The 12,590-nt window shown below is 33.4% G+C and overlaps 1 protein-coding gene across 5 annotated transcripts; it reads left to right on the forward strand.

The window, feature by feature from the left end:
* Positions 1 to 3,341: 3,341 nt before the first annotated feature.
* On the forward strand, positions 3,342 to 10,929 carry LOC107893122 (phosphatidylinositol transfer protein 3). 5 transcript variants are annotated; one of them, XM_016818044.2, is made up of 8 exons: positions 3,342 to 3,494; positions 3,733 to 3,802; positions 4,152 to 4,293; positions 6,600 to 6,722; positions 7,930 to 8,106; positions 8,680 to 8,778; positions 8,870 to 9,112; positions 10,107 to 10,929. In XM_016818044.2, exons 4-8 carry the CDS (start codon positions 6,654 to 6,656, stop codon positions 10,425 to 10,427), a joined length of 909 nt encoding a protein of 302 aa, XP_016673533.1. In that variant the 5' UTR covers positions 3,342 to 3,494; positions 3,733 to 3,802; positions 4,152 to 4,293; positions 6,600 to 6,653; the 3' UTR covers positions 10,428 to 10,929. The 5 variants fall into 5 exon arrangements, with proteins under 5 accessions (XP_016673533.1, XP_040941408.1, XP_016673532.1 ...); XM_041085474.1 differs by lacking the exon at positions 4,152 to 4,293 and having other exon boundaries at positions 6,571 to 6,722; XM_016818043.2 differs by lacking the exon at positions 4,152 to 4,293.
* Positions 10,930 to 12,590: the final 1,661 nt, after the last annotated feature.

Consider the following 12,590-nt stretch of genomic DNA (forward strand, 5'->3'; position numbering starts at 1 on the left):
CTCATCCATAAACACTTATCATCAAAACATCCACAATCTAATCCTTGAAGCCATGACCGAATGCTTTATGAAATAAATTCACAAAAATTAACATATGGGTCATGTTGTGAGCTTCAAAACTAACAACATTTCGCAAAAATTAAAAATAAAACACATGAAATCTCACCTTAATTCCCAACACCAATGCCTTTGGTGTTCTTTCCTTTCTTTCTTGCTTAGTTACAGCAATAAGAGAAAACAAAGAGAAAAGTTTCTTTGTTTTTATCACCATTCTTTTTTTATTTAATTCATGTTTTCAAATTATAAACTTTTAAATATTATTTACTAAATATAATATACACATAATGCCAAAATCATAACATCATTACCATCCACTAATGTTAAAAGTGGGCCATTTGACATGCAAGTCCACAACTTTAGTAATTTAACATTTTAATCACTTGGACATTTGCCTATCATATTTTTAAAGTTTCTCAAATATGTCCCTTTTTTAGCTAATTTCACATCCAAATGACAAAATTAAAACATGAAATTTTTACACATACTTATTCACAAATAATAAGCATAGAATATAACAATTAATTATTTTTGTGACTCGATTTTGTGGTCTCGAAACCACTTTCCGACTAGGGTCAAATTAGGGGTGTCACATAGGGGCTATCAGTAATAACCAACAGAGCATCTACCAGTTCAGATCAGACTCTCTTTTCTTTACAACCCCGTCCAAAATAGTTTATACATATGTATGTATGTATGCAATCAGATGTACACAACCAGAATACCAGTCTCAGATAATTAATCAGAAGCAAACATTCACCTAGTTAATCGGGTTCAGAATCAAACATGTCACATACCCAATCACAAAGAGCATATTATTCAAACTCAAATCAGAGTCGTAAATACCCTTACTGCAGCTTAACCAAGGGTTAGATCATACAGAGTAGCAATTACCAGTAACTTTGACCTAAAAATCATATTTGGCGAGTTAGGGCCACACGCCTGTGTGCTCCGGCTGTGTGGAGCAATCTAGGCCGTGTGAAGGTCCAAACGCCCCTGTGAAGAGTAGCACACAACCGTGTGGCAGAGGCACATGCTCGTGTGGTGCAGGGACATGACTGTGTTAACAGGCCGCGTAACTTACTGTTCAAAATCGTTAAAACAAGGTGCAAGGAAGACACGGCCGTGTGCTCCGAAGCACATGCCTGTGTGGAATTCCCAATACCCAAATCAACCACACGGCTGTGTGGCCAGGCCGTGTAACTCCAAATCTCAAATCCCTAATTCCCAAACTCACACGTCTGTGTGCCAAAGGGACATGGCCATGTGAATTCCGACAAAATCCCCAAATCGGCCACATGGCCGTGTGACTAGGTCGTGTGGCACCCAATTCAGCCTGGAAACCCTAGTTCCCAAATTCACACGGTCGTGTACCACAGCATACGCCCGTGTGGCTGCCGGAGGGGTCACGAAACCACACCAAATCAGCCCCGAAAACACCATTTTTGCCACCCAAACTATCCCCAACCTAAGCAATATCAAAAGTACAACCAAAAAGGGAGTAATCCCCTCGTTACCAGCGTCTAGAACCCAAAATCAATAGGTTAATACGTCCTTACGGAAAGCCAACTCAATTACATTGCAATAAAAAAAAAGTAGATTAGACAGGGTTGAATCCCACACATGATTGAACGACGAAGAAGACGATAGAAGTGCGACAACCAGAATCTGTAGGAAAATCGATTCAAAAGTAGAGAGCATGCACACATTCAAAGTCCAAGTAAAAACCAAAAAGGAAAACCTCAACAGAAGAGAAACTAACATGGAAAAGAAAAATAATAATCTTCCAATAAAATAAAATAAAATAATTATTAACTAACTAAAAATAAAAAAATAAAAAGACTCCCAAAAATGCGCACACAGCGCCTCAAACCTAAAACCATGAGGCTTACTAACACTCATTTAACCACCAGACTAGCAGGCTCATTCTGATACTAAATTGCCCAGCTAAACACATATGTGCAACCTCCTCACTATTCCTACACTTAAGACCCAGAACTTCTAGGCCTAAAGCTTGGAATCGACATCTCCGAAAGGGATCCTATCAATAACGTCATTCATTATTTTTCAGTTTCGAAAAGTATAGTTTTCGACCCTTGTTTCAACGTTTCGTCATACATGGATTGACAATTGACAAAATAATTTTTCCATTGCGTTATGAGGTGTACCGACGATTCAACAGAACACCCTTCCCCTCGACATACAATTTTCTTTACAAAGGCTATCTGAACTTCGAAAATCTCTTCATATCATCTTCATTTTATAAGAAACTTCTGTAACAAAATATGAAACATATTTGAAACTGTTGGAAAAGATTAGACATAACTATACAAATTTAAAAAAAAAACACTTCTAACAAAAAATATTTTACTAAAAAATTAGGCTCGAGATTTTAAAGATAATTGAAAAATATAGCATTTTATTGAAAAATGTGAAATCATCATATTCATCTCATATTTTTTCATGTTTCAATTTAAGAACCCAAATTTAAAATCATTTAAAAATAAAATGTTAAGATTTAAAAAACAAAAACAAAAAGACATGTAAGTCTATATGCATCCGACAATATGCGCTTTTGTCCTATAAACTTACCACGTCAACAAAAAACGCTTTCTATATGAAACGTTTTTGCCCTACATACGCCACATCAACAAAATTAACTTATTCCACTAAATAATTAAAAATCATCCGATTTTTCAAAAAAAAAAATCTAAAATCGGCATTTTCAACCAATTTTTCCGGATTATCAAACAATGTCTTGATTTTCTTTAATCATACTCACATAGTTAAGTTGATGTCTCATCCAGTCGTAGCATATCTAATTGTTAAGGTTTAGAACTTAATTATGTTTTCAATTTAGTAAAATAAATACATAAAGATAAAATTTATAATAAACACTTAAAAAGAAGCTATTAATTTAACCATTGATTTGGTTTAAAAGCCTTAAAAAACAGAGTTTTTTTAAAAAAAATTATAAATTGAAAAACCTATTAAATTAATCTTTGAGTTGGTTCCAAAACTTAAAAAAGAAGAAGCTATTTTATTGTTACTCAAAATAATCTAAATTTTAAAAAAATCGAAATCTATTAATTTAACTTTTTTTTAAAAAAATTATTTTTTTTACTGAAAATAACCAAATAGGATGGGATGTTTATAGCAATTGATATTTTGCATTTCATTGCATGCATGGTTGAAGAACGCCTCAAACACGTGCAGTACTCGTAGGAAAACAACGGCGCCCTATGGTCCAACGTCTTAGTCCTCTCGAATCTCGGGCGTAAGCCAAGGTCCAGTGCGCCACGTATCACTTTCACCCAACCGAACCTCCTCACCCTCTGGTCAAATTCCATACCTATTTCTCCCCCCTTTTTTTTATTATTTATTCTTATTTCTTTCACTTTTTTTCTCCTACAAACATTTCGTTTGTTTCCATGCAGGTAAGCTTCTTGTCTTGTTTTTTTTTTTTGTTTTTTATTTCTGGTTTTGATATTCTTTACTGTTCCTTATTGTTCTTGTCTCAAAATGAGTTACACCTGCTTCATCCATTTTTTTCTCCGGTTTGTGTACGATTATTCTGTTTCATTGGATATTATTTCTGGGTTTTTCTTTCTTCTTTCTTCTTTTACTATTTGAATGTTTTGTTTTTGATGTGTTTTTTTCCCCTCTTTGGTACAGGAATGATTATTTGTGATGCCAAATTCATTGATTAAATAAGCCAGGCTTGCTAAGGAACAAGCTTCCGGAGGTGAATTTCTGGTTTTAAAAGCTTTTAGTTTTTTATGATTTATTTATTACCAGATCGTAATTCGATATAATTTTCGTGGGATTCTTTTAAATCTTATGCTTTTTTCATTGGAAGATTGTAATCATATCCTAAAGTTGCAACATTTTTAAGGAAAATAAAATAAAATTTTCATATGGGAATTAAACAATTGATTGAAGGAAAGAATTTTGGCCTTTTTTGTTTTTATTTTATAATCTGAAGAAAAGAATAAGCACATTGTTCCCAAACTTAGCCATAATTGGTTTTGTCGGTTTAAGTGAGGAAGTATTGAAGAGATATAAACTGTAGGTGATTTTTCATGAAAATTCAGAATTGAGAAACTTTAAAGCTGGAAATGATGGAGATGGATAACGATAGAGGATTGTTAAGGCATTGTTGGGTATTAATAATCTTCACTTTAAGGAGGCTATAAAAGGAATTCCGGTGAATCTAAAGGAGCACTCAAATTGAAGGTATGAAGATTATTTGTGAGGGATAAATTATAAAGCACATTAGAAACCAAAGTTTTTCATTGTTTTTTTATGGCAATACTTTGAATTCCAAGTTTTGGTGGAAGTTTTTCATATGTGAGGGCTAAACTATTAAACCAAAGTTTGATTGTTAGGTTTATTGGAGCCAGGAGGCAAAACCTCTCTTTGGCTAAAAGTCCTTTTAAGGGTAAATTGGTAGAAGATTATTGTTATTCAAATGCTTAATTTGTAATAGCTGTGGTTCAGGGGAAAAGAAACTTGTTTTTGGTTTTATGTATAGTACCATATGGATTTTTCTTTTATTTTCTAAAACACAAAAGGAAGAATAACAGATTTATATGTTTCTTTTAGAGTGTCCTTTTTTTTTTTTTTTCTTTTGAATAAGTAGATGAATTCTAACCATACAGGACGCAGAGAAGCTGCAAAAAGTGTACATGAGCTTTACAGAATGGTAGAATTTAGACCCCAAGCTTTAAGGAGGTCTTAATTAACAGGGTCTTTGGCTATTCTCCTACAACTGCATGGATGTAATTTTCCTGATTAGTTCTAATAAGCTTGCCTGTCTTTTCAATATACTTGTAGTCTGTTCTTTTTTTCCTTTCTTGCTACGCCATGTATACCAAAGCATACCAGGCAATTTGAAAGATAGCGGAGATCAACAACTTGCCCTTTGGCTCACTCATAGATCACCTTAGCTCTTCTTCTCAACCTGCTACTCTTTTCTGAACTTTGCATTGGCCCAACACTCATAGACCAAAAAAATAGGTGATCTCTGAATTCACTCTCCTGCTTGCAGAGAAGACACGTCTCATTCACTAGCATTCCCCCGTGAAGCTATCATGTCTTTTGTTGGGAGTGTATTCTTCAATGTTATCCAGGTAAGTGGCAAGTGTCTAGGGCCATGAAATTTGAACCATAGTAGCCTGTGCCATGCCACCTTCCCACTCCTTGGTCAGATCTCATTCCAGACTGTTGCAGTTGAATATGTGTCTCCTGGGAAAGGCCACTTAGTGTTCTCATTTTCCTGTCTGAACCCATGGTGAGCCACAACTGACTGAGTTGGAGTAGTTTCTTCTGATTCCAGCTATTATGACCCTGTGCAGTGATCTGCCAGGTATCTTTGCTCTACAGTATCTAGTTGCTTATCCAGGCTACCCTCAATGATCCAGCATTTATTAGAATTGTCCAAAGGTGTCTAATGATTTGAGGCCTGATTCCGTGATAGTAAATCTTTCAGTCCTGGGCCTCCCTCTGATTTTGGCTGGCAAAAATGGCCTTCCAACTGATTCTTGCTCCTTTTGCTGAGACGTCTGTCCCCTTTTAAAAGAAACTAGAGCAAACTTGGGTAATTCACTTCACAATGGGCTTTGGAAGTATACAGAACTTCCTTTCCAAATTTAACTCAAATTTTTGTTTTTCATTTTTGGGTATCAAAAGCTGGATATTAGTAATCCTTAAATTGGCTGTGATCACCATGATTAATACAGAGAAGTTCACATCAGCTTTAAGCTAATGAGATGAGACATTTTACACCATTTGATGGTAGATAGTGTTTCTCCACCTGAATCAACTGTTCCTAATTTTATTAGATCTTTATAGATTTAGAACTTCCTTATATTGGCTAAAGTTGAAGTCTTAATTATGTTATATTTGTTTCTCTTTTCCCACAGATAGAATGATTATATTTGTTTCTCTTAATTATGTTATATTTGTTGGTCTTCCCTATCCCCTGTTTCTTTGTTATGTATTTTTCTGTTTTATATATACTTTTTTGACATGCTATAGTTGGGAGGAATGGAATTAATAAATTTAGAATTCTGATTGTACAACATTACAGTTTATATTTTGACCAATTGAAGAGGGATGACACTGTTCAAACTCCAAGCTCCACATGGATATTTTCTATTGGTGATTATGTGAGATTATAGTCTATTATGTGGAATTAAATTGAAAAACACGTGAAATAGAAAGATGAATAAGTATAATAACTTTATATGTAAATTTAAAGTAATATGGAGTTTCAGATGTCTAGACCATGTAGAACCCTCAACCTGATGGTCCTTTCTCAAGCATTTTTCACATATTAGGACACAGTATCGATGGTTTTCTTTTTCTAATAATTAGTTTTTGATATCTGCTATTAGAGTTTTCTGAGTCATAAAATGATTACAATTGTTTGATTATGACATTGATTGGTCCTTATTCAGCTTTGAGATCTAAATGAATTTTTATGTTTTGGGATTTGAACTCTTTCTGAAGGCCATATATTCTACCACTACATACTTCAGGTTATAGGTTCTATTCTGCCATTTTGACCAGCTGAGCTTTGTAAACTTCCGAAAATGTCATCTATACAATTGAAACGAGGTGCCAGCGATAAGTCTTTGTCCCCTGTCGACCAACAAGCAAAGGTATATTTTACTAGCCGAAGTCTTGAAACAAAATTGACTATATCGTGGATTGATTAAAAGAGTCACTGGATGAGTAACCATTTTAAGACTTTTGCTTTATCATTTAGCTACTATTGATAAGAAAATGAAGGCTTCCATGTCCTTCTAGTGATATGGATGGACTTGTCTTCTGCTATTATCTCAAGTTGGAGGGCTCAAAATGGAAAGCAATAAGAAATTCTTACGTGTTTTATTTCATGAACTAATAACCACTTGTCATGTAGAAGCTTCAAGCATACTAGTGAAACCATCCATGTAGCTGTCTAGTATCCTTGTGCCTTCAAAGGTTCAATAGCAACAAAAACAAAAATAGGGTATATCAAGTTATTATTCCGAAGAAAGAGGTGAAAAAACTATGAAATCAACATAGCATGCCTTTTTAACATGCATATTTTTCAAATGATTTCAATTTAACATACAGTAGTACTTCTATGCTATGTTACTTGGACTCAGTTTTGTATTGGACATGAGTAATGCATCCAGCACAGGTATTTCAATATTATTCCAAGATTCGATTTATTTGGTGAGTCTTCAGAGGATCATATCCCTATATCCCTGTTCAGATATGTGTTGGATACAAGTGTTGGACACGGTTGCTTTAAGAAAAAAGAAGAGTGGAAGCAACATAAATTTTATGGGGGGTTTTGAGTATGCTAGGTCAGTGCCTTAGTAGTCAAAAGCAATCGAGTCTGAAATAAAAATACACATCACTTTGTTGAGGTGATAGAGCCTCAAAAGGTCTACATGTAAGAATCTTTGAGCCTTTAGAATCTCCATATATTAATCTTCAATGATGACAAGTTACATTTAAAGAATGTAAACCTAGGTTACATACAATTTTTGGCAGGAATATGGAGAATGACATTTGTGATTGAATCACAATATTGTCTCTTGCTTCCAACACAAAGTTAGATGTCACAACACACTCTTATCATATGGAAAGCCAGAGATAAGTGTTTAAATATTCCCATCAACTTTTTCATGATGCTGTAAACCAAGACGGTGCACTGGGATGTTTCATAAGCTATGATCATAATTTTTTTTTATTCTATTCGTTTTCCAAGAATGCACTTTGTATTATCTTAAACTTTGTTTGCAACGAAATGGTTGACTGCAAAATTTTACTTGAGCTGAATGACCTCCAACTAATTGACTCCTTTCACTTCAGATTGACGATGTTAGGAAACTAATTGGCCCAGTAGTTGACAAACTACCAGTCCTTTGTTCGGATGCATCTATTTTAAGATTCCTCAGAGCAAGGAACTGGAATACAAAGAAGGCGAGCAAAATGTTAAAAGAAACATTGAAGTGGAGACTTCAATACAAGCCAGAGGCAATCCGATGGGTTCGCATTCTATTATTTCCAACTGAACATTTTTTAATGAAATTTGGATTTCTTAAGCATCACAAAGTCACACACTACCTCTGATAACTAAGTTATTTAGAGATTGTATATTGTTTGATTGAGCTGTTCAATTGTCTCACTATATAAGGGATGCATGGATGGCTATATTGCCCCAACTCTTCAATTGCCCATATCTGATGCATATACAGTATTGGCTATGAGGATATGACCTTCCGAGGTTCTTCCGAATACAAGGAAAATATAGAAAAACTCTTGTGTCGGATGCATACTTGTTCAACACTCACACCCGAGGCTGACTAACATAGATGGCTTTTAGTTCTACTACTGTTCCTCTCTACTTCTTATGATATGGATATTTTACAGCCGTTCCATGCCATACCCTTGGGTGGTGAGGGTTGAAATTAAAGTTGTTTCACAAATGGATATCTTTGTAACTATAATTAATGGGTAGCTGTGAGATTGAAATATTTTTGGCCGTACATGTTCCCTCTTAGTAGTGAATTTTGGCTTAAATCAGTATCTTGCTGAGACAACGTTTTGTTATGCTTGTAGGAAGATATTGCTCAAGAAGCTGAGACGGGAAAAGTTTACAGAGCTAATTACTGTGACAAACTTGGGAGGCCTGTTCTTGTCATGAGACCTGGTCTCCAGGTATTTGTTCAATTAATTTTCCGGCTTCTCATGTATTACTATTCTAGTTTTTCTTTATATCAATGAATTTGGACAAGTTCTCTGTTTTCAGAATACAAACTCACCAGTGGGGCAGATCAAATACTTGGTTTATTGCATAGAAAATGCTATAATGAATCTGGTCCAAGATCAAGAGCAGATGGTTTGGCTTGTCGATTTCCAAGGGTGGGCAATGACAAGTATATCTGTTAAGGTGACTCGGGAAACTGCTCGTATCTTGCAAGACCACTATCCAGAGAGACTGGGCATAGGAATTCTCTATAATCCCCCAAAAATATTTGAATCTTTTTGGACGGTATATTGTTTCTTTCTTATCCTCATTTCATATTTTCATTTCAAGTTAAAGTATTATGATGAACTAGTCATTTTAATCAAATAGGTGATATGATATGTATATCTTATATAATTCTATAATTATCTTGTAAATGATAAGGAAACAGCCATGACATATACATTTGTTTGACGATGATTAGCTAGATTAAAGTTGTAAGTGAGACACTGGCGCTCACAAGCTCTTTGGGTTTTGCTTGAAGAAAAATTTAAAAGTCGACTTGGTCATTGTCCAATCAAGCTCGAGCTATCAAGCAAGCTGAATGGGTATTCTACTGCTTGACTCAAGTAGTTCATGAACCTAATCAAGCATTTTCTTTTTAATTAGTTTTGAAAATTTCAATTCGAACTTGAATTCAAGCTCAATTATGCTTGAATTGAAATGAGACTAGTCAAGTGAGCTCGAGCCATTTGATTATCTGAAATTGAGCTCAAGCCTTAAAATTGAAACTCGATTGAGCTCAAACCAAGTTTTGATCCTCAAATTTCTAGTCAAGCTGGAGTTTCTTACAGCATGAACTCAGCTTGGTTCGATTTTACCCCACCATACATGAGAAATGGCAGAGTGCTAGCATAGAGGAGATACTTAGTACGCTCTATGTTGTGTGTTTACATAACGCATTAAGTTCGTTAAATTTGGAGAAAGTAATTAGATGCTATGTTACTTTGAGTTCATTTTTCTTGAAGTAATTGTGCCTGAAACTTGTGTCCAACTCATGGGTACGGGGATATTGCTTCCAAGAACCATCCAAATTCATTGGAAAAATTTAGAACATTTTGATCATATCCGAATTAGACACATACCATATCCATTATTTACACCCGAGTCCAAGTAACATAAAAGAAACCTATACTCTGTTTGTTTGTCATACATTTTTTTCCCTGGTTTTGATGGTTTTGACATGTTCATTGGTTTTACATGATATTCTTATGGATTTAATGGATGGAAACTCTGGCAGATAGTGAAGCCATTCCTTGAGACTAAGACATACAAGAAAATGAAATTTGTCTATTCTGATGATCCAAAGAGCCTGAAAGTAATTGAAGAAATTTTCGACTTGGATAAGCTGGATGTTGCATTTGGTGGGAGAAACCCAGCTGGATTCAATTTAGAAGTGTATGCACGACAGATGAAGGATGATGACAGCAAAAGGATGAATTTCCATGGCTCTGGTTGTTCATCACCATTTTATCATTCATCAAGTTTGTCTGAATCACAACAACACGAGTCAACGGATTTAGACCGCGATTCCAATGCTTCGGATGAAGGCAGATTATAATCTGTTGAGGAACCAACAGCTTCCAAATTCGAAACGCATTGATGAGTACACGACACAAGGGGTGTCACCCAACTGCAAAGATATTCAGGTAGGTGAAGCAGCAGTTGCAAAAGAAGTACAATAAGCAAGTTGACAGAAAGACTCGATCCAGTTTCAAGTTTTTTTCCAGTACATTTAAATCTGCTTCAAGTTAAATTTCATTATTCTCTAACATTTTGAGTAATCAAACTTCATATTTAGATAGTGACCTGGATTCAGTCTTTCAGTGCAACCATCTGATTAACCGCATTAGATTAGCTTGAGCTTTCAGCTTGAACTTTGACATGAACTTTCACAGTTATATATACACAACTCAACTGTGAAGAACAATAAACTTTTTCATACCAATATTAAATGTTTTTTTCCCGATGTACAGATTATTTTATTTTGCTGTAACTATACCTTATTCAACAGCACTATGACAAGCCAAACTTTATGTTATCTCAGTGTGTATATTATGGTATGTTTAATTTTTTCTGAGGATTATACTTATAGTTGTATTCTATTATCTATTGGACATAGATATCCTTAAGAATCTTTGGACAATAAACAGAATAATTGAATGAAAGTGTAGTGTAATTATGTAGAATTGTAATTCCTTCAATTACACAGTTATCGCTATAAAATATTATTAGTATGATAAAAATATTTTTTAAACAACTAACACAATAAAATTGTCTAAAAAAATAGTTGATAATAAAAATAACAAGAAAAATAAACATCATTTACAATTTTATCTAATTATTCTAGTTCATATTTGTTGAGTTATTTCCTTTTTAATATTTAACATATACTTTTTATTATCATATGTTGGTACTTGATTAAGTTCATCATCATTTGAATTTGAACTCGCATAATTAAAATTATGAAGATCTCCTTTCATGTACTCTACAAAGTATGGATTGCCTCAATTTCCCTTATGATCGAAGGTATGAAATATGCAACATATTAGTACGATTAACTTTGATTTTTATGCTATGCTAAGATGATATTGATATGAGAAATATATTATTTTAGAACATTAAATGTCTTTTCAACCACATTTTGAAATCTCAAATATCTTAAATTAAAGAGTTTGTGAGCTATCCATTGTAGTTATATCTAGCATCATTCTCTCAAATGATATTATACCCTACGATATAGTGCAAGAAAATCTTTTTTATTTGCATAATTAACATCAAGGTTATAATATTTGAGTAAGAACTTATATAAACTAAGACTTATGCTAGCTTAAATCTTTTTTATAATATGTAAATTAAGTAAAAAATAATATAAAATTTATAATATATAATCTTTATTATAAATTTTCAAAAACTTTCATAATAATTTTTATAAATGATATAATTTTTTTAAAATTTTAAAAAACTATTTTTTACAAATAAGTTATGATAAAAAATTATAACATTTTTTATGAATTAAGTATATTATTTTTATAATATATAGCATAGACACATGAAAAGTTATATCCATACTTGATTATAATTTTTTATAAATAAATATATTACAACACTTTTATAAATTAAATAATATAATTTTCTATTTAATATATATAAATTGTTTTTATAATATATATTTTTTAATATTTATAATATAATTTTTTTCATAATCATTTTAAATACTCATGCCTGTTGTGACCTACTTGGGACAATAGCTTTTTATTTTATTTTTTTATTTTTTTTAAGCAAGAGAATTTGAGCACCAAACTATTAAAAATATCCTGGCATTGGACAAGCAATAAATTTCAACAAATCAAGGATTATGTTTAGCTTGAACATGAGGAGGTTCACTTGATTTTGGGGGTGCTCTCCTCTTTCGATTACAGTAACTACTTGGGGTTGCCCTCTCTTTTTGGACGCAACAAAAAGCATTTTTTTCTTTCATCTAAGAGAGGGTAAGTAAAAGAATTTTTAGTTGGGATAATAAACTTCTTTCTAGACTAGGGAAGGAAGTGATTTTGAAGACCGTTGCACAAGTTTTACTGGTGTATTGTATGAGCCTTTTTCTCCTTTCGTTGGGTGCGTGTGAAGCTTTGCAACGTATGATGAGTTCTTTTTGGTAGGGTTTGGGATCTTATGAGAATAAAGGGATTCCTTAGATGTCTTGAGATAGATTTGATTGGCAAAA

Source organism: Gossypium hirsutum, chromosome A13 (genome assembly GCF_007990345.1).
Source record: "Gossypium hirsutum isolate 1008001.06 chromosome A13, Gossypium_hirsutum_v2.1, whole genome shotgun sequence".
NCBI lineage: Eukaryota > Viridiplantae > Streptophyta > Magnoliopsida > Malvales > Malvaceae > Gossypium > Gossypium hirsutum.

Excerpts from the sequence above, each read along its gene's own strand:
- LOC107893122 (XM_016818044.2), top strand. The coding sequence starts at position 6,654 with ATGTCATCTATACAATTGAAACGAGGTGCCAGCGATAAGTCTTTGTCC. Across the intron at positions 8,107-8,679 it reads AGCCAGAGGCAATCCGATGG|GAAGATATTGCTCAAGAAGC; the intron begins GTTCGCATTCTA and ends TTATGCTTGTAG. Across the intron at positions 8,779-8,869 it reads TCATGAGACCTGGTCTCCAG|AATACAAACTCACCAGTGGG; the intron begins GTATTTGTTCAA and ends CTCTGTTTTCAG.